The sequence below is a fragment of the Phlebotomus papatasi genome, chromosome 1, assembly GCF_024763615.1.
Source record: "Phlebotomus papatasi isolate M1 chromosome 1, Ppap_2.1, whole genome shotgun sequence".
Classification (NCBI taxonomy): domain Eukaryota; kingdom Metazoa; phylum Arthropoda; class Insecta; order Diptera; family Psychodidae; genus Phlebotomus; species Phlebotomus papatasi.
Window position 1 is genome coordinate 61,934,107 of NC_077222.1, and position 27,771 is coordinate 61,961,877.

A 27,771-nucleotide genomic window follows, 5' to 3' on the forward strand; every position below is an offset into this window, starting at 1 on the left:
ATTTTATATAATTATCAAATAATTATTAATAAAATTGATAATAAGCTAACTAATATTTAATAGAAATGTGTAAGTCTCCTAGGAAAAGTAAAAGAAAATTCACATTATTCGGAGGCATGAACGTTCGAAGAGAGAGTACTTTCCCCTACATATAGAATATTAGGAAAACCGACGTTCCACTGAATTTGAATGGTTGCCTTATGCGAGCTTAAGACTGGAGGTTTAGCCCAGTTCCCGAAGGTCTCAAAAATCTAAATAACAAGAAATTTTATTGATTTTTCAAAATCTAATGAATCATTTGCTCTTATAAACCAAACCTAAACAACAATTTTCTAAAAAACCATGCCTGATTAGGAATTAGGGGAGTTAAGCCATATGGCTAAGTCTATGGCTAGGTCTGAAGCTAGCCTTAGTGTATTAAGGATTAGAGCCTCGACAGACCTACGATTTTAGCCGAGAGACGGCTTTTTTATTTTAATCACAATTTTCATTACAATTATAAACTATAAATAAGACAATCCCAAAAACACTTTATCTCAGGTTATCCGAGTAAAACCGTTTACTGCCTCCAAGGCTCTATACAAATCTTACAGGTTTGTCGCGGATCGGAAATCAGTAATAAAAATTAAACCGATAAACAAAAAGATCTTACATCTAGCCTTAGAAAATGCAACAGAGTCTCATTCGGTGTATTTTTTACCTCCATGAGCAATAGGATTAAAAATATTCCAAAAATTTAAGTCATTTTCCTGACAATACCAATGAATGATAAAATTTTCACTTTAATGAAAAATATTATGTTTGAGTATTGTAGTTTCTTTTTCAAAAACGGGTTTGCTAAATAAAATTGGAAGTTTAAAAAATAATTAAAATGAATTTTCATTATGAGAATTTAAAAATTCTTCATTTTTGAGCTTAAAAATTTACTATAAAGCAAATAGCTGGAGACTTACAAAAATACCCTAGAGTCCTTCAACCTTTGCAATTGCGTACAAACATAAGAAAAAAATAACTCTAGGTAGTTAGGAAAAATTAATTTCCTTATGGGACACCGGTGTTCCAATCGTCCTTAAAGGGTTAACCGATGAACTTATTATAATTATAACTTTTTGTAATTATTTATGGCGTTCCTCGGTTAAACTTGTTTGAATTGTACAGGGCCTCGGGGGCAGCAAACGGCTTTACCCGGATAGCATAAGAACAAGTGTTATTCTGATTGTCTCATTTACATACATTTAGCAAATAGATGTTTTGCAATTAATAAAAAGAATTAAGGCATTGCATTAAATTAAGTACTTATTAAGTACTTAATTAGTACTCAAAATGTATTAACTGGGTAGATATTATTATACAGTCTGCGGAGAAACATTATTAAGTCAATATTTATTTATTAACCCCCTTAAATAAGGGTATAGCCTAAATTTAGAACCCGTTTTAAATGTATCTCTCTTTTATTACAATTTTATCAATTTGAATGGATTTTCAATTTATATGGGACGCAAAGAATCAAAATAATAAGTTTGTGAAATATATAATTTTATTTTAATTCAATTCTATTTCAATTTATTTAAAGCTCTTAAAAACAAAAAAAAAATAAAAATTTAGGGCTTAATTTATAAAGGAAAAAAATCTGTATAATGATGTGGATTTGAGAAAAATTCGCATTTGGAGCAGGTTCTGAATAAGGACATTCTATCACAGCAATTTTATTAATTAATTTAATTATAGAAAATTTTATTGAGCTATCATGTACAATTTAGTTCAATTCGACAATTAAAAATATTTTTTTATTGTAATCTTAATTATTTTCTCTACTGCTTTTCGATAAAGTTATTAGAATTAACAAAATATAAATTCAAAAATAGAATAGTTTGACGGATCTAAAGATCTCAAACAAACTTTTAAACAGTTTTTGCATCTTTTATGATTTATAACAAACTTAAAAATGTTTCATCATACATATAAACAAGTTTAGAAAATTATTTTAACATATTTTTGCAATTTTCTAAAGTTTTCCCATAAAGTCGAAACGATATTAAACGAAAAAACTTTTTTTGAAATTAAACAAAATTGTGCATAAGAGCTGCATAAGTGAATGCCATTTTCAAAATCTGAAAATTAATGTAATATTTTAGAATTATATGTTTTTTTAGAAATTTTTGCATTCATTTTATATTACCTGAATAAATGCATACATGTTGATTGAGTACATGCCTCCAGCCTTAATGCTGTAGTTTCTCTGAGACATTTTCAGTATGAAGAGTAAATTCTTTTGATCCGAATTTTGTAGATCATACCAATTTGTCTGATATAGTTCTTCAGTAATATTCTCTGTTTTGATCATAAACATTTCTCCAAAGATACACAGCAGAAATAGTTGTACAATAGCCAAAAGTGCACAAAAGTACATCAAATACTCTTGTGATGATACTAGTAAGAGTGATATCATGAAGGCCAGAAGAATCATACTGGATAGAAATTGAGTAAAAGATATAATATACATCATAGAATTGAAATCACTTAGTTTTTGAATAATTTCCAGATGAAGAATAAGAACGTTTTTAAGGATAGTTGAATGGCTGTGCGAATAGTCAGGATCTCTCAACAATCTTATAATTCTCTTCAAGGCGTCTAAAAAGCCCACGACATGCAGTCCAGTTATAAGGAACGGACTATCAGTAAGAGGGTATGTAATGCCAATTGAAGCAAAGCTATAAACGTGAGCACTAAGCGTTAGTGCTACATAATGTTCATAATCTTCCGATGAAAATGGGACCTTCATCCAATATCGTCCTGTCATATCACTTAATAGTATAAGAATGGTATAACTTGATGCAGCCAGTATAAAATTCGCATTGTAGATTCTATATGAAAAGCATAAAATTACATTTTAAAGAAAAAATAGAAATTAATATATTAGGTATTAATTCTTTACGTGTAGCACAAAACTGAATACTTCCTTGCAGTATGGATACATTCCTTCGCACGTAAATTGAATAAAGGATCAAATTCTCTAGTTTCCAAATCCTGTACCCACTCAAGAAGATTACGGAGTTTATCTTGGTGAATGTTTGAGTATACTTGCTTAAGCAGAATTTGACTCGCAACGCAGATTATGATAACGGCAAAAAAGATCGATAAAGATTTCGATTCACTTCCAATATGTTCAATCAATATTACCGAAGCACATACAATTGATGTAATATTTCCAATTAGGAAAAATAAAATCAACACATTTTTCCACCACCGAAAATTCACAGTAATGTGTATCGTTGCCACAGAAAAGGACAACATCATTAGATGGGCAAAATTTTTAGCAATTTTATCCATTTTGATAAATGCACTGACTCAAACTGTTACTCTGAGCTTCGTTAAGGACTATTATATAGCCATTTTCAATTGCGCACATTCAACGTCCTAGTTCCATTTAGTCGTACGATATTACCAGCTTATGAATATTCCATCCAACATTTATCAGTGAAGGATGGCACACGGTGTAAAAATGACAGTTTTTTAGAACAAGGACAAAGAATATTTTACTATACAGATCGTTAATATCGAAAAATAACTGCAAAAATATTTATATCATCCGTATGAACTTGAATTCAATTTTTCTTTAACATTTTTATTGTTTTCATGTTCCTCAGAGAGCCATACAAGCTAAAAGGCAGCTTGAAACAATAATATTGAGATGTTTTAATAGTTTTTATACTTAAAGATTTTATACATTTTTACATGTGATTAAATAAATTTAAACTAATGAAGTATTGTATCCCTATTATATTTTATACGGTATACCTTGCAAGCAATCAAAGATTCTGCCAATTAGAAAACACGATGGTATTTTTGTATAATACCTTGGAGTTAAATACAAGTAATATACTATTTTAATCCAACCCCGTTCTCTGATTAGCTAGGGATAGAAAGCCATATGAGATCGATAGAATTAATGTATGTGTCTGATGTATTTACGGTTAGCCTCCGTAAGCATCCGATTAAGAATAAAAGATCATGAATTGTACTAATTGGTTCATTACCGGTTCATAAACGATTTGAATTTAAACCAATTCAGACTTGTCAAAATACCAAAACCATTTCAGAAAGCACTCACATTCTTACATCAGCCCCTTTGGTTGAGAAATACGTTCTCTAGAGCCGTTTTGACCTTTAATCTTGAAAAATATTTATTAGGAATGATTCAAATGTTTTTTCGAATATGAATGAATTATGCCCAGCGCACAATAAGTTTTGTTTGTAAATATGTTTTCAAAATTTCCTGTGAGAGTGAGCGAGATGACTAGATCTAGATCTCACTCTCTCTCATTGAAATGTCAAAAAAATGTTTACAAAACAAATGTTGTTGTGCGTTGAGCATTATTCGCCTAGGTCACCTTTAAAAACACTCAAAAAAAAAAATGAAAATAAATTTTTTTTTTTTTTTTTTTTTTTGAAAATAGTATGACATGTCTTCGAGTAATCCTAAAAAAATATCCTTTCTGTTGGGAAATACAAGGCGTAGGGATAAAAGCAGTGGCGTGTTATTGATCCTTTGGTTTTCTTATAAGGTGCCCCCGAAGGTCCTAAGTTGCTATCTGTAACCGTTTATGCTCTAGACTTGGCGACAGCCAGATAAACAAATCCGTTGTGAAATATTGTTTCCGAGACATGGAGGGTAGAGATTTTGGTGGTGAAAAATAGAGAGAACTGCTTTTTCTATTAATAAAATTTGGCCAGTTAAATTGGGAAAAACAATAGTTCTCACACGTTTAAATTGAAGGTAATTTAATACAGAAAATATAAGATTATTATTATTAATTTATAGTAGGTACATTAAATATGAAATTTTAGATTGATATGCGGTGAAATGGGTGAAATAATGTTAAAATTTTTTGAATGTTTAATAAGGAGAGCTCTTAATTTCTGGATGCGGGGAATTAAAATTGAATGATATATTTAATCTGTATAATTACTATATTAAAATGCGTTAATGTTATCAACTGTGGTTTAAAGAATTTACACATCAAATAAAATGGCATTTATTTCTGCAGGCGGAAAGTATATCCAAGTCCCAACTGATATTGCAAGTGAAAAAGCTCTCAATGATGGAAAACGATTTCCTCTCTGCCACTTTAGTTGTCATGAATGTAGGTATTACGCTACCATGAGTTTCAGAGAATATTGGTAGAAGAATGATATATACATTTAATATGACAGTCAGACACTGCAAGAGTGGTTGAAAATCAAAATCGCCTTTTTGAAGGAAAGAAGACAAGGAAGTACCCTTTGTAGATTGTATACCATATAAAGAATTTCCTTCATGAGCTTCCTCAATATGATACACAAATACAAAAAAGGAGTGAAGTGGAGCTTTGAAAGGGAGGCAGAGAATAAAAAGCCGAATGTCCTGAAAATACCTGGAGGCCACTCTTCCGCTCTTTGCTTCCTATCCACTTCACATTTTAGTATTTATCCCTCTTGGGTGATTTTTTTGTTATTCTACTCTCGGGAAGCTTTTTCGTATCACTGTTAAAATAGTAAACAACTCTCGGTCTCTATCTCGTACACTCGACAATTTCATGTCCATTCTCTTTGAATATTACACAGCAAAGATGAGTGTCAAAGTTCCCTACTTGATATTTGTAAAATGCATATATTTTTTTTATATTATTGCTTGAATTTATCAAATGAATTCCATTTGCAATTTGCATATCATTCATTAGAAGCTATATAGAAGCATAGCTTCATGATATTTGAATTTTATTTATACACTGACTGAGAGAAATCCGAAAAAGTTAAAATAACATTCCGGAAATGTTAATGTTACCCTGCAGTATTGATCCAAAATCGGTGTAAATATTACCCTTTTTAGGTGTATTATGGGTTAAAGTTACCCTTCTTTCATGTTTATTTTACCCTTAAAAGGTGTAAAATTAACATTGAAAAATGTTGATGTATTTTTACACCCAAAAAGTGTTAAAGTAATGACGAAAAAAAGTTAATCTCAGCGTCTTTTTTTCAGTGTATGCAATACCACTGACTGAGAGAAAAATATACCTCTTTTTTCAAAGAAATTTTTATAGTGGACCTCTTCGTGAAATGATAAAAAGTCTATTTATTGCTGATACAATTTTCTATAAATGATTATTTGATATTTCAATTGCTTAAAATGTATGACTTCGATCATTTATAGATTTAGGTATCATTTGCATATACTCCATAAATCTTTTTATTTAATTGTTGTCATTAGGAATCGATATTATGTATGACTTAAATTGAACTTTAATGAGTATGTATATCTCTTAACTTAAAGGCTTTAGAGTCCATAGACATTATTATTTCTGTCATGGAAAATAATTACTTTAAGACTTAATTTATTTTACATTTAAATAACAATTAGTTTACATTTAGATAACGCATAGACTGAAATTTTTGGAAATCATCTTTTAACAAAAAGTATAAAATGAATATTTCTACAAGAAAATGGAAAAATGGGAATATGTAAGACATAACATTTTTTTGTGTATTTATATTATGGTCAATAGTGTATCATGAAAAAGAACCGTATACAAAGTATATTTTCTACAAGAAAATGTGAAAATATTTTATAACTTTACTTACATTACTGACTATTATTGCAAATTGCAAACTCATCTGACCCTCTTCATTATTTTATGTCCAGCTTCATACTAATTTCATAATTATTATCATGAAGTGGTCAAGATTTTTATTTGAGCACATTTGGACAGTTTTGGTGAAGTGACCATGGTAATAGCATTTCTGTCATAGACTTTTCTATTATTGAGATTTATGTTGATATTTTATTTCGTTTATCTTACCTTTACCAGAACGTTAGATGAATTCTTGATTTTTTGGGCATTATAGTTCTTGTCCGTGTTTCCGTCAAATAAAATGCCTTTGTCCTCTACCATTAGAAAAGCAACAGACCCAAACTTAATCACTACAAATACAATCTTAAGAATTTCGCTTTAGCAACTTTTCGCACCATTTTTATCCGTTCAAATTACTAATACCTTTACAAGTAGTTAATTGTATGCGTATGACTGAGTTACACTCGGAACGACACAACACAACCGGACGACCGACGTGACGTGAATCAGTTTCGTTTTGACAATTGGAGTGAAAAGACGTCTTTTCATCGCTGCAAGATAATTGCAAAATTCTTCTGAAATTACCTTTATCGAACTGAAAGAAACATTTTTAAGTGGTCTAAAAGCTTGTGAGTTGTTAATTTACTCTATTTAGAGGCTTTATATTGAGAAAAATAATATTCCAGAAAGAATATAAAATTCTTCTCTGAAGTTGGCAATGATGGCGGCTGCCGGCAATGGTGGTGTTAGTGGCGTGACAATCGCCCTTTTTCGTGTGTGTGAAATTTCATTTGACGCATACGTTCTCACTTCTTCTCGCTGAAAAAGAGGAGAAATTCAAAGGTAAAATCAGATTTATTCAACGATTCTTCTATATTTTGCACTACAGGAGTTGTCAATTTATTGTACAAAATTGCCTTCACCGTTTTTATTTTTAAACCGTTTTTATTTTTTTACAGAAAGTCTTGAGAAAAACTTCTTTGAGCAATTCGCGCTTCAGGATATAGAGGGCGTTGAACAGCGTCATACGTCAAACTCCCGCTGGATTTTTTGAATTTCTTACATCGATTCTACAAAAAAGGAGGGTTCCTTAAAAAATCATCATTGGAATACAGTTATCTATCTTTTTTTTTTAATGCCATCAGACTCTAGTATCTAAAGTTCGAAAATTTATTGATATTTATTTGTAAAACTATGGCTCTGCAGACGTCACTTCGTCATAAACAAACTCATAAAAAAAGAAAAAAGAAAAAATCAGCTTAATAAGATTGAATCATTCATTGTGACGTTGAATCAGCCTTAGTTATAAAAGATTTCTTTAATAAATAATGCTGTATCATTTTCCATTAATTTAATTTAAGCAAAATTTAATTGTAATTGTTTTCATAAATATATTAGTAAAAATAGAGTTAAAAAGTATTGAAGAATTTGAAAATGTAACAAAATGTTTTTTCATATTATAAATTTGAAATGATAATAAAATTATATATAATTGAATAACAATTGCTTGATTTCCCTAATTAAATCTCTGCTTTGGATCCTTAATATAAAATACATAAAATCGCTTTAGTCGTTTCGCCCTTTCCACTAAAGAATAGATTTTAATTAAGAGTAACTGGGAATGCTTATCTGTTTAGAAGTCCTTGGGATATCATGGGAGCATCTTTCTGGGTCATAAAATACACTTAAAATACTTGTGTCAAATGTGTCACTTAATAAATGTTCTTTATTTTTCCTTATATTTATCCCCTTTAACTAATACAATTAAATGCAATAAAATAGGACACTTCACGTTAGGATGGACATGGAGAATGGATTCCGCATCTATTCTGCTTTAATGTGTTTCCGGAAGAAGTGTATTTGTGCTCACAAAAGTGGGGATTAAGACCCTTTCCCCAACGTATGATTTATATACTGGAAAGGAAGTGAGTTTCATGTTCTTACTTTTAGGGGAGATGTGGCGGCAAAGAAAGTCAACATTAGAGATCCTCACGCACATTTTCTCATCATTCAGGTGCGGAGGAAGCCGTACCAAAACACCTCTAGATGTCTCGTATTCAGTATAACGAGATTAAGTTTTATTGTTGCCAAAATTGGCTTTATACCTGACAAGTGAATTTTATGAATGTGCCAGAATTTCCCGGCAGCAAAGGTCACCCACAGACCTGGTCCATTGACATATTTTCCCACACAGGAAAGCATCTTGCTTCCATTATCTAATAAGGGGGTACTGTGTAAAAAGCTTCAGGTAAAGGTGGATATGAGAGCTTTCCACCTGTAACACAATTTTTGACAACAATAATCATATTCTGTCGCCCTTCCTATTGTAACATTTTCTTCGTCAAGGGAATTCAAATTTTTCAGAACTTTTTTATATCCCAAAAGTTAAACTGTCACAGAAATTTATTTGGGACTAAATATTTGAAAATAATATGAATTCAATCAGAATATCAAATTTTTCCCATGGCTGTGAATTTTATGTTTTCCTTCCGAATTGGTTAAATTGATTGCATATTTTTGCCAGGGCGCTTTGAGCAATAAAAGTCGAATATAAAATAATATTTCAGTTGAATTGAAAAAACAGATTCCATTGAATATCAATTGCATTTCAAATGCTTATTGTTTATTTTTTCCGTAGGACATGACCGACAATTTTTCAGAATATTTCAATGCTAAATGAGTTACATTTTTACCTACCATTTTTACATACCGCTTCATAACCTATTGGAGCCGATTCAGTGTTGTCAAAAATTTCAAAGCCTTTCGAAAAATATGTTCTCTTTACCTTATCAATCTTTAGCCTTGAAAACCGTTATTAGGAATTATTCAACGGTATTTTCGTATATGAAAGAAATGTGCGCTTAGGAGACTTCCTAAACCGGTGGTAGCCAAAATCTCGAAAGCCAAAATCCCAAAAGCCAAAATCTCGAATGTTCCAAATTACGGAAAAGGCCAAAATCCCGAAAGCCCAAATTCCTGAACGCCAAAATCCCGAAAGCCAAAATCCCGAAAGCCAAAATCCCGAAAGCCAAAATCCCGAAAGCCAAAATCCCGAACGCCAAGATTCCGAAAAGGCCAAAATCCCGAAAGCCTAAATCCCGAACGCCAAAACTCCGAAAAGGCCAAAATCCCGAAAGCCACAATCCCGAAAGCCAAAATCCCAAAAGACAAAATCCCGAATGTTCAAAATCCTGAAAGGGATGAAATTATATGGAGGAAAATGTTTAGAATAATTTCCCAAGACATAGAATATTTCCTTTTGCCTCCAGCAAGCGCGGGTACAATCATGGGAGTAGCTATAACACTTTTAAGAATTCGGGATTTTGGCTTTCGGGATTTTGGCCCTTTCGGGATTTTGGCTTTCGGGATTTTGGCTTTCAGGATTTTGGCGTTCGGGATTTTGGCTTTCTGGATTTCGGCTTTCGGGATTTTGATCGGGACCCTTCCTAAACATATCCAAGAATTAAAAAAAAATCGCCCGAATGGTTTTGAAGGAAAATAAGAGAGATCTTCCGAATGTTCCATGTCTTTATCTCTAACCTAACCTCTTACACTTAGTCCCGGGATTATGCACATTTTCGGGACCGAAAAAACGAGCGAAATGGGATTACGCATCGAGAAAATATACATAACCGCAGGGGCTTTCTTTTGAATAAATCGGCCGCGAAGTAAAAGTAATCAGAACAAAAAGGTTCAACTGTTTAATATAAATATGCATTAACAAACAGTATTTCTTGGCCAGAGTTCTTCAATAAATGGTTAGAATATTTAAAAAAATTAAAACGGCAAGCATTAAGGCAGAAACAGTAGAAAACTGTACGGAGTAATTTAGTTTTAAGCCAGGGTTTACTCAGAAAATTAAATAATAACACCATTCTATGAAAAAGTTCAAAAATTTAAAATTTCTAATGAATATACTGAAAATGTATAACATTTTGTAAAGATTCCCATAGCGTGTAAATATAATGCATGCCCCAGAGCATCCGCCTGAATGAATTTTTTCATCATATCCACCACCAAATATTAATGATTTTCCAATATATTTTTATATGTTGAATACAGCTTAAAACCCACAGCCTAAAGGTTACAAGTAAATTTCCATGGTGATTCATAAGCACAAAAGGCAATTGTTGAGTGGTGGCGAAAAGCTCTATAAATTGACGTTAATGGTTAGGATTTTGAACCATACGATTTGTAAATGGGAGTCTCCAAGGTTTGGGGTAAAGGTCATGAGTGAACTTACTGTTGGTGTGTTTATAGCATTACAAAGTTTATCCTTTCACTTTAATGTCCATTTCCGAAGTGGGACCATTTGTATTATATATCTACTATGCTTTGGGGCGCACATATTAGTAATGTGTCTCTGGCCCAAAAAGGGGCATAATGACTTGCGAAAGTATTGTTCAGCAGCCCTCCCCTATCGATTAGCATAGGAGATTGTAGTTCGTATGGATTGTGTGGCATATTGAGCCTGTTCACTCCATTTAATTCTTGGTCTCATCATTTGGTATACTGCAAAATTATTATTTCGGTTGGTCTGATGTTCTTCGTGTTCAACAACCAATTTATTGGATTCCACCCAATAATCCTTTGAGCATTGTGGCCCTACACTCATTCAGAATATATACTCTGCACACACCCATTGTTCACAGATCTTCTAATAATTCAGCATGCACTACAAATGCATCCACACTCTGGGATTATGTGCTTACTATACTTCCCATCTTGTACTTTAATTCGAACAATATTTGCATTACATTTCTCTACCAAGAGAATGTGTGAAATCAAAGCGTATTTCAAAGGAAGAAGTTTATACGACTTTGCTAACTGCTTGAACTCTGGTAATTATAATAATATTAATAAAGCTGGCACAACATTCCATAAGAACTGGTCTTCTTCTAAAGCAGTATTAGGTGAGATTCTTAATAATCTAAACTCAATTTCATGTTCTCTGATCAGGGTCAAACTTTGCCAAAATGTATTTCGCCACTTCCTGATTACGAATATATAGGTGGCTAAAAAACTCCCTAGCCGTCTGGTCGGCCGGCCATTCTTTGGATCTTACACTGAGAGAAATCCGAAAAAGTTAAAATAACATTTCGGAAATGTTAATTTTACCCTTAAAAAAGGCGTAAAATTAACATTAAAAAATGTTGATATATTTTTACACCTCGAAAGTGTTAAAGTTATGAGGAAAAAAAGTCAATCGCACCCTTTTTTCTCAGTGTAATAACACCCCTTGACCAGAGCTAATGGGTCAATATTTTTTCATAAAACGACCCTAGCTTCGGGTCTAATTGTTCGTATTTGAAAAATGAGAGCGTTTTAGAAAGCTCTCGTGAAATTCCACATCACCTCCTAACATCAAAAGCTCATAAAACCACCGCAATAGCGCGTGAATTAAAAATATTGAAAAGAATAGTTTTTAAGTTAAATAGTTCAAGAACTATTTACATTGTGCATCGGACTCAAATTTTAGTATGTTATAGCTTTACCTTGTATCTATTAACATTAAACCTACCGACCGTTTTTGGTGGTTTTTCCTAGTGCGTTAGGTCAAATAACAGACCGCGGCAGGGTAAGATACTTAACAATTTTTTCTTGGAAAAGAAAAGAAAATTAAAATTTAAACACTAAAAAATATATTACATAAAAAATTCATAAAGGTGATAGAGAAATTGTACCGTTTAACACTTTAAAGACGATTGTAACACCGGTGTCCCATTAAGAATTTTTTTTCTGACTACCTAAAGTTCTTTTTTCTTTGTATTTGTACGTAATTGCAAAGTAGAAGGTTGAAGGAATCTAGGATATTTTTTGCAAGTCTCCAACTATTGGCCAGATAGTAAATTTTTAAGCTCAAAAATAGCGAATTTTTAAATTCTCATATTGAAAATTGATTTTAATTATTTTTTATACTTCTATTTTTCTTAAGCAAAACCATTTTGGAAAAGTAAACTACAACACTCTATATAATATATTTCATTAAAGTGGAAATTATCTTTCATTAGTATTGTCAGAAAAATTACTTAAATTTTTGGGCTATTTTTGTCCCTATCGTTCATAGAAGAACAAAATACACCGAATCAGGCTCTGTTGGACTTTCCAAGGTTAGATGCAAGACGTTTCACTGATTTTGTTAATTGGTTTGATTTTTATTGTTGATTTTCAGCCAGCGAAAAGTGTCTCGTCATTAAAAGGTTAAATATGTGTTAATTTTTAAAAGTTTTTAAACCGGTCAATTTGACCGATCTTGGAACGTTTAGTGTTAAACAAAGAACTTAAGTCCTTCATAAAATCCTGATACGGGCTATAGTCAAAAGTGATAATTTGACCGTCCTGTATCCCCGATTCTAATTAACATTTTGACTTGCACTTCTCCAATAGACTTTTAGACGATAGCCCAAATCAATTTAGAAAAAATAAGCGATAGGGTAAGTGTGCCAAATTCCGGTCAGCTTGCAATTCCGGCCATATTTTTTGTTCCTTGAATTTTCATGAATTTTTGGTTTTTACATACTTTAGAGAATATACAGTACAAAAGAATAACAAAAAAAATGCAGATTCCACAAACAAGATTATGTAAAAAGACATTTGAAGAATTCCCGATGGGTAAAGAACTATGAGAATGAAGGTGGCCGAAATAAGGCACCAAAGCTATGTCAACATTTTTATTTATTTTAAAATGTATTAAGAATGATTTTAGAGTAATTAAGACGATAAACTGTCTACAAGGTTCCAGGCAACACTCCTTAAAAAGAGGTAATAAAAATATTCAGTTTGTATTAATAATATTGCATTTAAAACTTGAGACCTTGGCGCTTGCATGCAACTATGCCGAAATTTGGCACACTTACCCTAAAGCCTTTTTGGCTGAGCTTTTTACAATCGAGAAGACCTCACCATTAAGAATTAGAAAAACTACACTCTACTCCACGTTCTCACCTCACAAGACTATAGATTACACCCCTAATTATACAAGACAGACGACTGTATCTAAAATCCCAACTCCTTTTTTCTATTACACATCTAGTTTCTTGAGTTTCTCCTATTCTCGTTGTCCTACAGAAATAAAAACTGGTCTAAACCTCGACATATCCTTTCTCATCTATAATTTAAACAATTCCATCTCATTATTCGCACCGTAAGAATGTTGTAAAAAATAGGTATGTAATAGTTACGCTTAAGGTTTAGAATTAAGTTTATGTATATACAAGCCTGAACTTTTAACTGCTATCATAGTATAATTTAATGAAACATGAGTAAGTAAAATGTATGTTGAAAATGCACCTTTGATAATTTAATTTAACCAACTTTCGTGGAGTACGAGGTTTCTTCATAATAACTCAGCGTGTTAAGGGTATTTGAGGTCTTATCACAGCCTTGTATCTATCTTTCCACCCAAAACTCAGTGATCCATTACCCAAAGTAATCCAACAAGTAAAGCGTTAATCAAATTACTTCAAAGCGTCTACTTAAGTACATATTAGCAATGGATTTTGGGATACGTGACAAAGGCATTTCTATGAACCATGGGTTCATTGTACAATCAATATCTGACAAACCTCTTTGCAAATAAACTGATAAAGATCAATGATTTCAAAATACCACTGGATTTGTCCAGTTTTTGAAACACCCACAAGCTGATGGGATGTTTTCTTTGGTCAGAATTGGGAAGTTCTATGGTAGAAAAGCTCTAAACCTAAAATAATCGACAATGGTCACGTATGTATGAGGCTAATAAAGAGATGTACATAAATGGTAGTCTGAATTTTCGGACAGTCATTAGTATATTATTGTTATTAATGAAAATAAAAGGAGAAGAGAGGAAAAGGGACAGATAATCCTAACCGGCTTATGTAGGTGAGATTCTTAACGTGAGCTAACTCGGAGTGCATGCAAATTCGATTTAGAGCTGAAGTTGGGAGACGCCATTCAGTTATCTTGAATCAAATTCGTGAAATTATACAAGTTTTGTATTTGAACCAAAATGTCAAGGATTTGGATGAACTGACAGAAAAGTGTTATATGGGTGAAATGTAGACCAGAATGTTCTCTATAATTTTGCCGTAGAACTTGATCTCATCGATTACTCAGAAGCCAAGATAAGCGAGGTTTTTTGTTTCTTAACTCGTTTTTTCATCCAGAGTGCCCCAAGTGTTCATTTATTGAACTTCAACTAAATCAAAGAATTGTTGTATTTTGCGGGACTTTCCATTTAAACCCCTATTTTAAGTGTCTTGGTGGAGTAGAGGCAGTCAAATTGGCATCTGAGTGATTTCAAAGCGTTATTATGGGAAAAATCAATTTTTTCACACTTAAACGGAAAAATCGGAGTGATAGCGTAGTCTGATCGGAAAATGATGTATGGACGAAATGTAGAGACAAATGTGCTCTACAATTATGTCGAAGTAATCATCAAAATCGGTTCAGCGACAGTCGAGATAATTGAGGTTATGTGATATTGAAATTGATTTTTCGACTGTGGCGCCCCTGGTGTTGGTCCCACGAAGTTCAAATATTCTAGAAAGTTGTAGCATTTGGTGAGATCTTTCGTTTAAGCCCTCATTCATCAAAATCGGTCACATAGAACCGGAGATATGATTTTTTGAATTTCGTGAACTTTGACCCCTCATATCTCCGGTTCTATTGAAACCACAGCACGCATACGCACCATTTTGGAAACGTCCTAGACTGGACTATAACATACTAAAATTTCATTAACTTGCACAATGCCGTTTTTGAGAAAAATGACTTTGAATTTCGATGAATTTTGACGGTATCACAGCGCCACCTGTGGTGACTTTTTGAACTTCCATCTGAAAGTGCTCATCGAGACGAAACCAAAAAGGTAAAATTTAGGTCGCTATGTTAATTAGAACCGGAGATAGAGGCCGGTCAATGTTCGAACTTTGACCCCTTATAGCTCGGGTCAGGGGTTTTAGATCGACTTAAGGTTTTTTTTGTTTGATAGGTATAATCAACGGCTACAACATACTAAATTTTCAGCCCGATGCACAATGGAATTTTTGAGTTATTTAACTTTTAAGATTTAAAAATTTTCTTTTTAAAAAAAGCGCCCCTAGCGGTGGTTTTATGAACTTGCGATGTTAGAAGGGGAAGTGGCATTTCACGAGAGCTTTCCAAAAAGGCCTCACTTTTTAAATTCTGACAATTAGAACCGGAGTTATGGCCATTTTAAGAAATTTTTTTTGGACCCTTATAGCTCGGGTCAGGGGGGTCGGGGGACCTTAAGTTTGGTATTGATGGAAAGCTCTAAGGCCCAGCTATAACATACTAAAATTTGAGTCCGCTGAATGCCATAGGGGCGGAGCTATTGAGAAAACAAAAAAAGGGGGGTCTTCAAAATGGCGGAAGGAGGGGTGGGGGGTGGGGGGTCAATGCACCAAGTTGCAATTTTCACCCGATATATAACCTTTGCCGAAAACCGCAAGTCGATATCTTTTTTAGTTTAGGAGCTATTAAGCTCCAAAGAGCGGCCGGCCGGGAACGTAACTTAGCCACATATATATTCGGAATCAGGAAGTGGCGAAACACATTTTGGCCAAATTTGAGGTCGATCGGACGACATGAAATTTTGTTAGGATTATAGTAGGTGAGATTGTTAAGAATCTCACCTAATACGATTTTTCTATCTGGTAAAAAGAAAATTTGAGAAGCACTTGAGAAGTACAATGTTGGATCTTGGTTGAGTTACTTTCTTCTCTTGTTTGAATTTATCCCTTCTCCCCAGCACTGAGCGTTATTGCTTAAATTTCTTAACAGAGAAGGGGATAATATTTAATGTAACATTACAAGTTTCCAAGAGTGTGGATTGAGCAACAAAGTCTTCATTCTATATCCAGTAAAACCATTCTATAGGGTGTTCGTACCATTGTTTTACACTATAGCTTTTGTTATTAATTTTAATGAAAGTCTAATCCCTTCCTCTCTATATTCTCGTATGCTTTTCACTTGCCAGGAATTTCCAATCAATATCCCATCCCACTCTTCCACCATCAGACCAAGAAGCTGAAAACCATAAGAGACAGCGGCAAACCATCAGCTGTCTTGAGGGAATTTCTCCAATTTCTTACTGGATTTGATTACGTTATGGCTGTTCGCTGTTTCGGTCCTTGATTTTCAGCGATCAGACTTTAAGCTTTCACAATAAATAATTTCTGATACTTTTTTCTTAAAATAGATATTAAAACCCTTGAAATATCCAAGCATTCCCATGATGTCACTCTCAATTACCTAGCATTGACATATAGTTCAATTGTATTCTCTCTCAATTAACATTATTAGCACTTTCATGTGGTACCATGCATTTACTCTCTACTCCAGGATTATCCATCACTTAACCAAACAATTAATTCTCTTCACAGGGAGAAGGATATCGATGCTGTGTGGGAAAAATTACCAACCTTATTAATCAACTTGTTCCCCCTTAAAGTCCAAAAGTTCTCCCCAATAACTAACCACAACGAATGGAAACTTCATGATGGAATATTTGATGTTCTAGAAACTTCCCTAGTTTTCCCCATGAGCAGAACTGCCCTAAAGGCCAACTACTGCAAATTCAATTTCCCAAATTATTAATAAGGTGTGAAAGTTTTCCAGGAAATTCAATATTATTTCAAAAGCATTAATAAAAATTTACATATACTTTTGAAACTAAATTAATTATTACTTAATATGATTTTCATGCTATTTTGCCTCTTAATGCAGAAAAGTAATTGATTTTGAATTGAGATGAAATGTACCATAAATTTATTTAACAGGACAACATTTAATTAGAGATTTTAGCCCTACCAAAAAAATACCTTAATTTAATTGCTAACGCCGAGAGAAAGAGAAATGCGATTCATGACGGTGAAGGGAAAAGACTGGAACTTTATTTTCGAAATATTAAATTAAAACTCTGCAAAATATGCGTTTAAATAGTTGATTGCATAGAAATTAATATGTATTAAATTTCACAATAGATTTGAGTGTTTTTTCTATCCAACTTCATGATTTTGCTATATTTTGCATGCATTTTAAAATCAAATAATCTTCTCTAAAATTCAATAATTTGAAACTTAAATCGAAATAAAAGGCATGGCAAAGCGTCACAGCTTCGCGGAATGCTTGAACTCGCGAAATAGTGCTCTATGTCAAGTGTTCCTTTGAGTGTTTTTTGAGTGTAGGGTGTATACCAGTGTACCGATTTAAAGTGGATCATATAGATCATTAGAAAACTAATTTAGAAAAGAAAAATTGATTATGAAGCTCGTACTTGTAAATCGTGTGACTTCTTGTTAAGAGCGATACAGTCGCGTTGGTAATTTTTATTCTAAAGATTTAAAAAAAATTAAATTTTATTATTATTCGGTTGAAAAACAGGCCCTACAAAGTGGTGAAATTTTGACTTCAAAAAGTTGTAAATTTAGAATTTTACGATCATAGATTTGTAAGAACGAAATATTTACCTATAGGAGTATTCTGCAACGATATGAAAATGTCATATGACAAATTTTGCTGGTGAATTAGGGAGTATGATAACATTAAAGACCAGTGAGCATCAAATCGCCATTGCAAGGAGTTCTATTAAGCTCACAGTAATAATATAAATCGCATTTTCAAACAGTTTTCACGAATTTACCTCGTAAAAATTTAAAATTTGTCATATGACAATTAGAAATTTAGAAATAAAACCGAAAAACATAGTTTTAGAGAGGAAGGATGGAAATGGGGAAAAAAGACGAAAAAACGTTTCTAGATAATTTTGACTTATGCGGTAGGTCATCGGAGACCGGAAATCTATGTGCTTTACCGTTTGACCTCTATCTCGGTAACATACTTTCGAATAAATAAAAACCAATATTCAGGAAAGACAAATTAATTTACGGGTTAATTATGGGATTCATTCTCAAATGAAATCGATACAATTGAGTTAGAAATTTCAGAACCTTTCTAAAAAATCCAAATTTAACCAAAATGATTTTTAAAAAAAATGGCTCTCCAAAGTGGTTGAAGTGTGCCAAATTCCGGCCAGCTTTCAATTTCGACCACCTTTTCTATTCCTCGAATTTCCATGAAGTTTTAGTTTTTATATACTCTAGAGATTATACAATAGCCGTACTCACTATGGCGCTGTTATCTTGTAATATCGTTATCTCGTTATCTCGTTATGTTCTCGTAATGTATTTTATAATTGAAAAATTATAACAAGATAACAGATTACGGAGATTACGAGATAACAACGCCATAGTGAGTACGGCTAATGCAAAAGAAAAACAGAAAATGTAATTTCGACAAACGAGATGACGTGAAACAGACGTTGGAAGAAATCCCGAAGAGCAAGAAACTATGAGAATAAAGGTGGCCGAAATAAGGGACCAAAGCCATGTTTATATTTTCATTCATTTTAAAATTTACTAAGAATGATTTTAGAGAAAATAAAGACGATAAATTGTTAACAAGTTTCCAAGCAACACTAAAAAGGAATAAAAAACCAATTTGTATTAGAAATATTACATTTCAAATTTGAGACTTTGGTGCTTGCATGCAACTATGCAGAAATTTGGCACACATTACCCTAAATTTTGAATTTGAAAAAGTCGAAACTTCGAATATTCCAGTCAGAGATTTGAGTGAACGAAATATTTACCTGATTGGGTATCTCCAAAAGATTACACTTTGAGCAATGGAAATATGTATAAGTTTTTCACTGATGAAAATACCAGAAGAAAACTTTCGTGAAACTCTGAATGAAAAGAATTACTAAAATTCAAATAAGAATAAATCAAAAAGTTTCTAACAATAGTATAGGCTTTATTTTTTTGTACGTTCTACAACTTTTGCAACAATTGGCGATAAAAAAGTAAGAAAGAAATATATTCTATTTAAAATCTGGAAGGCACAAAAAACTGAAGTCACATTGATTTTCTCTAAATCTTTGAATTTGAACAACGAGCCCTAAAAAAATCCACAGAATTTATACATTCTACACCTTTTTAGGAACGGATAAAGTATTGCTGTTTTTTTGTTCTAGGAAGGATGAAAAATGTTATTATGTAGCTACCATCCGCAGAGTGTAATGACATCATAATGAATTTCTCATCATTCTTTCCTTTGCAAACTGTTGAATATTTATGATCAAAGTATCTCACTGAGTGGCTGAAGTTTCGGATTCTGAGGACACAGACAACTTCTGCTTCTTTTTGGACTTTTTCTCATTGACCACTTTAAAGTGGATGGAATCCTCACTGATGTTGGATTTAGAATCCTCCTCTTTAAGCGGTTCCACATCCCTTCGATGCTTTCTCCTTCCACGACTCTTTTCGTAATCCGCGGATTCGCATCTTCGACGGTGCTTCTTGTCATTGTCAATTGTATGCTTTCTTTTCGACTTTGAGCCTCGAGCTGGCGATAAGTCACTCTTGTGGTTGGATTTTTTCATTCTGCCGCTCATTCTTGAGCCACGATGAGACTCTTCATTGGATTTGGATGTCAGTGTTGTCTGGGAGCTTGCAGTTGAGTATCCAGTGTCTTTTTTGCCAGATGACACATGCCTGGAAAAATAAACAAATAAAATTGCTTTCAGAAAATCATAAAATTAGGATCAGGCTTAGTAAAAAAAATACATAATCCTGTGCTCTTTAAAAAATCAACTTTACTGACATCTTTGAAGGTTTAAACTGTAATTTTTCAAGTAATTACAGCTATTGTAAACCTACTATTCGCTTAATTATTTAGGATTGAGCTCATATCTACAAAGTAGAAGTTTTATTTAAAAAAAAAAAACTCCTTATTTTGTAAATGATTTCTCTCTATAACTGGTCTAGCTGTTTTACTAAAAAAAAATTACTAAAATTCAGATATGTTAAAAATGATTTTAAAAATTCTTTTTGCTTTCCCCATGCATTGCTTTTTCAAATTTGATTTTCTATCTCTAGTTGTGACCTCCCAGCGAGCATAGTTAGCTAAAAAAAACGCGTTTTCAGTATATCTTTGCTGAGTCAATCATCAAAAATATGTTGACCGGTCAGCAGTTCTCGGGCAAAAAGTGCTAACCAAATACATGAAAATGTCACTGCCTCTCGAATTTGATTTTAACCCTTTAACGACGAGACAGTTTTCGCAGACCGAAAATCAACAATAAAAATAAAACCGATAAACAAAATAAGTATAAGGTCTTATATCTAGCCTTAGAAGACCCAACAGTCTGATTCGGTATATTTTTTACGTCTAAAAGCAATAGAGACAAAAATGGCCCAAAAATTTAAGTAATTTTTCTAACAATACTAATGAACGATAATTTCCACTTTAATGAAATATATTATGTAGAGTGTTGTAGTTTATTTTTCCTAAACGGTTTTGCTTTAAAAAAAAATTGGAAGTATAAAAAATAATTAAAATTAATCTTCAATATGAGAATTTAAAAATTCCTCATTTTTGAGCTTAAATATTTATTGTATAGCAAAAACCTGGAGACTTGCAAAAAATATCCTAGATTCCTTCAACCTTCTACTTTTCAATTACATACAAACATAAGGAAAAAATAACTTTAGGTAGTCAGGAAAAATTATTTTCTTTATGCGACACCGGTGTTTCAATCGTCCTTAAAGGTTTAAGGTTAGCAGAATTCATCTGACAACACATATGTTTTCAGATGAATTGAAATCAGTTAGCATTTGGTGTTCGCTGATATGTCCAAAACAGATCTGTTTTTTCTTTTTTTAATATATAATATTTCTGATTTTGATTTAGGCATATTATTATTTTAGTTACAAATTAAATATCTCATTGTCAATTGTTTGCTTTCTCCTACGCAGTGATGGTTATTTTTCTAAAAGGGATGGTAACGCGTGCCTTAATTTGCAATATGTTCAAACTCTTGACTTACATATTATACCTTAATTGTACTTTCCAATCATTTAGGGTTTACCGGTTCAAAACCAATTTAAACAGATTCATAAATCACACAAAAAGATCACCCAAAACGTATTAGGAATAAAAGTATTGGTTATCCGATCAAACTTGCATATCGGTTCCATAAACTGGTTCATTACCGATTCAAATGGATTACAACAACTCTTCAGACTTGTCAAAAATTCTAATACCTTTCTCAAAACCCAAACATGATACTATCCGGTTGAAAAATACGCTTTTTAAAGCCTTTTTAACTTCCGTCCTTGAAAAAAATTATTAGGAATGACTCAACGGCATTTTCTTTTATGATAGAAATGTCCAACTAGGCAATCTCTAAGAAAAACATGTTTTGGAGGAAAAGAAGAAGGGTGGAATAAAATTGGAGGGGGGTATGTTAATGCCTTTGTGTAAAGGGGTTCTCAGAGGTCCCAATCCCAAGTCTCTATCTATAACCGTTTTGCCTTTAGAATTGTCGACGTCGTAACCAGACGGATGGACATACAGATTGACGTTTAAAAAATTCCGATATTTTTGTTTTTTATTTCTTTTCTATTCTCCTAAAGAAGCAATTGTATTTTATGCGGAAAGTGGGGCAGTTTCGAGCAGCTGAAGTTTTCTTAAGAGGCTCATTAGCCAAAAGTTTAAAAACAATATTGAAGCTAACTAAGTCCAGTAAGTTTCTCTTGTGTTGTCCATTTAAAAATATATTTCATTTTTCAGTTATGCATAATTGAAATTACCTCACCCTCCCCTATATTTTAAAATCCATATTTAATTGTTTTTCAACTTAAAATTCCTTCAAGTTGCTCCACAAACCGTATTTACAATGAAAGAATCACAATTCCTGCAAATTAAAAAAAGTTTATCACTAGCTTTAATCACAAATATTGTGTACGTTAGCTGGAATACTCATCTGGGGAATACAAAAATCAATTCTCAATGTAGCCCATGAATAATTTATGATAGGAAATCCTATTTTAGGAGCATCATTTTCAAATATCCCGCATCAATGATTTTAAAATTTGCCAATGTTTGTAATGGGATTTTTTAAAGACATTTTTTTATCGGCATGGAATATATATATATTTTTTTTAAACCCTTTGGAAATATGTGATGGGTTTAATACCTATTTTTAGTCCTTCGTCTCTCATTTTCGTGCTTCTCCTCAATTTCACTGCCATCACTTTCGACATTCCTTCGACTTTTTCTCTTGCCTTCGTTATGTTTGCTACCAGAAATTACATAGATGTCATTCATCCGTCTCTCCTGATGCCTCCTGTTTGCCTTCATCTTCCTATTTTCCGTATGCACAACGTACAATCTGTAGAGCTGAAGGAGAATTACTAGAGTGTTCTTGCACGTAAAGAAGACATTCATGTAGGAGATGACGTTGTAGTGAATGATGATGAGGAGCCGGAATGCAAGGAAAGGTGCATCCTGGAGAAGGATATTGAGAGCAATGCCCCATGCATCGATGCTGCAGCAACTGCAACAGCAGCAGCCAACTCTGGAGGAATATACAATATTATTGGAAAATAAACTAACAAAAAATTAGAAGAACAATCCCTTACTCATGATCATATGTGGACATTCCTCCTCCAGATCCTCGTGGTTTCCTCGCTCTCGTAGCTGATAAGACAATAGTAAATTGCAAAAGACTCCAGGACCAAATCCCCAGGGTCAAAAGTACAAGCAAACGATCATTAGCAATAGTACTGTCCTTAAATGAGTCAAAGAACTCAATGATATCTGCAGCAGTGCCAATATAAACCAATAGCAGTTGGCTCAACTGATCTCTGGTTAGGTCGCCCTTGGGCAGCATCCAGCGACCAACAATTAGGATAAGCATGAGAAATTGCTCAATAAGCATTATCCACGTTCCAGTGTCCACCTTTATTTCAGGAATTTTGAATTGCGTGCCAAGAATTTTACCCAGATGCTTGAAATTGGGCGCTTGGATGGGAATCTCATCTACAATTAACTTCAACCTCCGCTCCATCTTTTCCAGCTCCAACAGCCAAATGGCCGGAACTACACTGCTGAGGTACAAAAACACTGATGGGCAGAACCTGGGAGAAAATAAATTATAATCCTTTGAGAGGGGCATGCAGAAAACTTTACCACTTTTTCCTGCAGAAACTTCTCACATTCAAGATTCAAGTGTAGAACAAAAAGCTCTCATGGAAAATACACTGCATTTATTATAAATAAATCACTCTCTGAGAGCTTTACACTGTTTCTGTGATATTGATTCTACGTTGAACATTTTTCCATTTTTTTTTTAAATAAAAACTCTAACTAGAATTTTAAATATTTCCAATACTTTTTTATTATTATTATTGTATGTTATGTAGCAGCTCCAGATGTACATAATAAACTGCATGGAAAAACGTATGACCGGTATATAAATATATAAAATAGTGATAAATAAATAATAAATATGTGTGACTATGCATTGGACAGTTTTTTTGCTGTCTATATTTGATTTAAAGTTTCATTGAACACTCTAAAACAGAAAAAAGAACACAATCAATAAGTCAAATTATTGCAGGTTCTTACAAAATTGTATAATACATAGATTGACTTAAAGATAAAACTTGGTTTACTCCACTTTTAAAACTATAAAAACATATATATGATGCAAATGAAATATTATCATATTTTTCACTCGGTTTAATCAAAGACAAAAGATGAGAAAAGTAACACAAAAAAATTATAATTTTTTTCTTTAAGACATTATGACTGTGTAATAGAGCTAAATAAGTACTCGTATATCACCACTTTCATCTCCTGTTTTATTGTATAGCCATAGGGGAAGGTGGGACTACTTTGAGCTGTCTGTAATTTGCATAGACAAAACAATTGTGGATTTAAATAAAATAATAGTAAGGACCAGCTTAATTTAGAAATAGGCGAAAAAATCATATATCATTGTAACCTGCAGCTCAAAGTAGCCTCACCTTCCCCTATTTCAAATTTTTTATACTGAACCGATAAAAACTGAGTGGAATGAAGTAATAATAATATTAAATTCACAAGAAATTTTCTTTATATTACCCATACTTTTAAAAAACAGGAAAGCTAAAATTTATTTTGGCAAATGATAAACATTTAAAACACTTTTGACAGTGACGTAAGGACATTTAAATCTTTAAGTATACTTTTAGGTCATCAACTAAGTGTTTAGCCCTCAAGCATAAACAACGTAAGCGATTCATGTAATCGCCATATACATGTCTCATATAGTATTTAGTTATTTAGTTTAACTCTCTAACCTTTAAGAGTCACTGCAGGGTAGCATCACAAAAATTGCATTTACAGCGACAATAAATTATTTATTTATTTAAAAGTGCTATAGTGTCTTGGCTAATAGTCTTATGCCCAACGCACAATAATTCTTGTTTTATAAACATGTTTTTGTTAGACAAAAAGCCACGATAAGCATAAAATCCCTCTGCTGTGGCTTTAAATAAAAATAATAAATTTAATAAAAAAAATTATTAATTTATTGCAGTCATTCGGGTAGTTTCTGCGTTACAATTTCCCCATCAGTTTATTCGTTATTAAACTGTTATAAAAAGTAGTTCCAATACCTATTATTTATCGCGAACGAGATGGAGAAAGGACAAAAGACATTATAAAAGATCGGTCAAGAAGATAAGTAATGCCCAAAGCACAATAACTTTTGTTTTGTAAACATGTTTTTGACATTTCAGTGAGAGTGAGTGAGATCTAGATCTAGTCATCTCGCTCTCTCTCATAGAAAATTTTGAATACATGTTTACAAACAAAAGTTATTGTGCGTTGGGCATAAGAAAAAAGGTAAACAAAAATGTGTTCATCTACATTTTATATTATATAATATATTGCTTAATAAACTTCTAGGATTTCGTGGTCAAATGAGATAGTGGCCGAATTAATTGAGGCTGTGCATCAGGAATCCATAATTTGGGGCTATAAAATGCCGGGAATACAAAAATAGAGGCTACCGATCTGATGGCTTTCAGTTCATATGTTCATGAGTGGTTTAAGTAGGGGAAGTCTTCGCACATAAAGCCTCGAGTACTTCATATTTTTCTCATGTTACTTTAACTAAATAAATAAATAAATAATTTTTTTTAAACTAAGAGTGAATTTAGTGAGTTTAATAATAATTTTAATGAGTAGGATTTTCTCTGTTCAATTGGTGGTTAAAAATAACTGTTTATTTCTAAAATTTTGTTTAAAAAAATTCTCAAAATTATTCTATGGTAGAAATGATTATACGTACTATACGTTTTGTGTAATGTAGCACAATACTGAACAATAATAAATTGTTCATTAAAAAATTAAAATCGTTAGTATTAGTTCCAAAGGATGGTGAAGAAGTCAATTTAGGTCAGATAAAAACTAAAAAAAAATAATTAGAATCCAATAAAACCGCTCTAACCTTACGACATGATTCAAAACTTCTTAATTTCCCCTGCTAATGCATTACAATTCAAGATTTGTATTTTATTTGCTAACAAATTTTCATGTTTATTGATCAATTATTTCAAAATTCGGCTCAAACTGCTTGAGTCTATTTTCTAAACTTTAGAAACTTATATTTTCTTTTTAATTTTAAAATCTTATTAATACAACAAAGTCAACAAAATAACACTGAGAGAAATCCGAAAAAGTTAAAATTACATTCCGGAAATGTTTATTTTACCTTGCAGTATTGATCCAAATTCGGTGTAAATATTACCCTTTTCAGGTGTATTAGGGGTTAAAATTACCCTTTTTCATGTTAATTTTACCTTTAAAAAGGTGTAAAATTAACATTAAAAAATTTTTGATATATTTTTACACCTAAAAAATGTTAAAGTTCTGAGGAAAAAAAGGTAATCGCACCCTCTTTTTTTTCAATGAATGTTTATCATAAATTCAATTGTTTTGTTCTAATTCAGAATATGTATTTACCATTAGCTTAATGTTAATGTATCTGTTAATGTTTAATGTTGCTTTATAAGGAATATAATGAGTTAAGTACCTGTTCTGAGGAGATAATTCAATAAAGTGGAAGTTAATTATGACACTAAAGTGCATATGACCCACTATGTAGTGTGTCGGTTAATTAATTTTGATTAGCCTTGGTGCAATTCTATTCCATTCATTATACCAGAGAGAAATTGGATACGTCACAGTATGAAAATTTCTTGTGATTCAGACAATCTGTTCAAGAATTAAAGGGATGAGACAAAAAGAGATTCACGAAAAAAGCAAAAAAAAAACAACCTTATCACAAAACCCGCTGAATGAAAAAAATGAATTTTAGATGATAGATAAATTTAAATTTAAAAATTCACATAAATATCTGAGAAGTAAAGTCCATGAGATTAACTAAGAGAGACTTTGAGCCATTCTGAAAGGATACAAAGGATGGAAAATCTCTGTAGGTGGTGGACTTATGAAAATTTTATTTTATTTTATTTTATTTTATTTTATGCAAAATTCTGTCACTATATCTTCTAAAATGTGTCTCAATGAAAATTGATGATGTATCGATTTCTTTCCATGTTCAACATAACAAAATAAACCACTTTGCGTATTTACACTAAGCTGTGTAGTCAGTCAATTTCCGGCATCCGTTTGCCCCATTAAAAGGGATATTTGTGCGCCACAGTGAATTGCAGGAAAGTAAAAAAGTAAATTGATGCTCAAGGATATGGAATTTAATTCAGTGCCGTCATGAGCAAAAATTGGATTTTGCGAGCATCTCACGGAGCATTTTCGTGATGAAAATCGTTAGATTCACCGAAGCTGCAAAGTAATGACCATTGTCTCGACCGTTACACCCACCAGTACGCTGTAACATCTTTTATTTCTAACTCTTTTTTTTCTGTATCCTAATCCCAAACATTACCATCTCCATTCTTGGTTCTTCTTAATCGTCAGCGTGAAGATTGCCTCCATCACGAGGAGGAGAATGGGAGCTGAGAGGAGCCACCAGATTTGATTAGATTTACTAATAACACACTGCCAGATCGCGAGGAGACCGTGAGCACCAAAAATAACCCGTGTAAGGATGGCTTTAATTGTTGCGAGAAACTTTGCCATTTCCAGGTGATGTTCATGCTTTCACGAAGCGCGGGAAGGCACTGTTTTGGCGCGCTCAGTCAGCTGTTTAAGGACCTCGCGAGTAGGAAAAAATGCAAAAGGTCGATGAAGTGCAAAAGACTTTGTTAAATGTTCGAGCGTATTTATTATTATATTTTGTCAT

The 27,771-nt window shown here is 32.6% G+C and overlaps 2 protein-coding genes across 5 annotated transcripts in view; one reads left to right on the forward strand and one right to left on the reverse strand.

Moving 5' to 3' along the window:
- Positions 1-27,771, forward strand: part of LOC129809608 (sorting nexin-13-like) — a 55,043-nt gene that overhangs the window by 1,711 nt on the left and 25,561 nt on the right. The window lies entirely within an intron of this gene.
- On the reverse strand, positions 19,442-27,608 carry LOC129809610 (transmembrane protein 26). The gene is made up of 4 exons (XM_055859569.1): positions 27,415-27,608; positions 23,099-23,596; positions 22,654-23,034; positions 19,442-20,167 (listed from the first exon to the last, which is right to left on the reverse strand). The coding sequence occupies exons 1-4, from the start codon at positions 27,606-27,608 to the stop codon at positions 19,762-19,764; spliced, it is 1,479 nt and encodes a 492-aa protein (XP_055715544.1). The 3' UTR covers positions 19,442-19,761.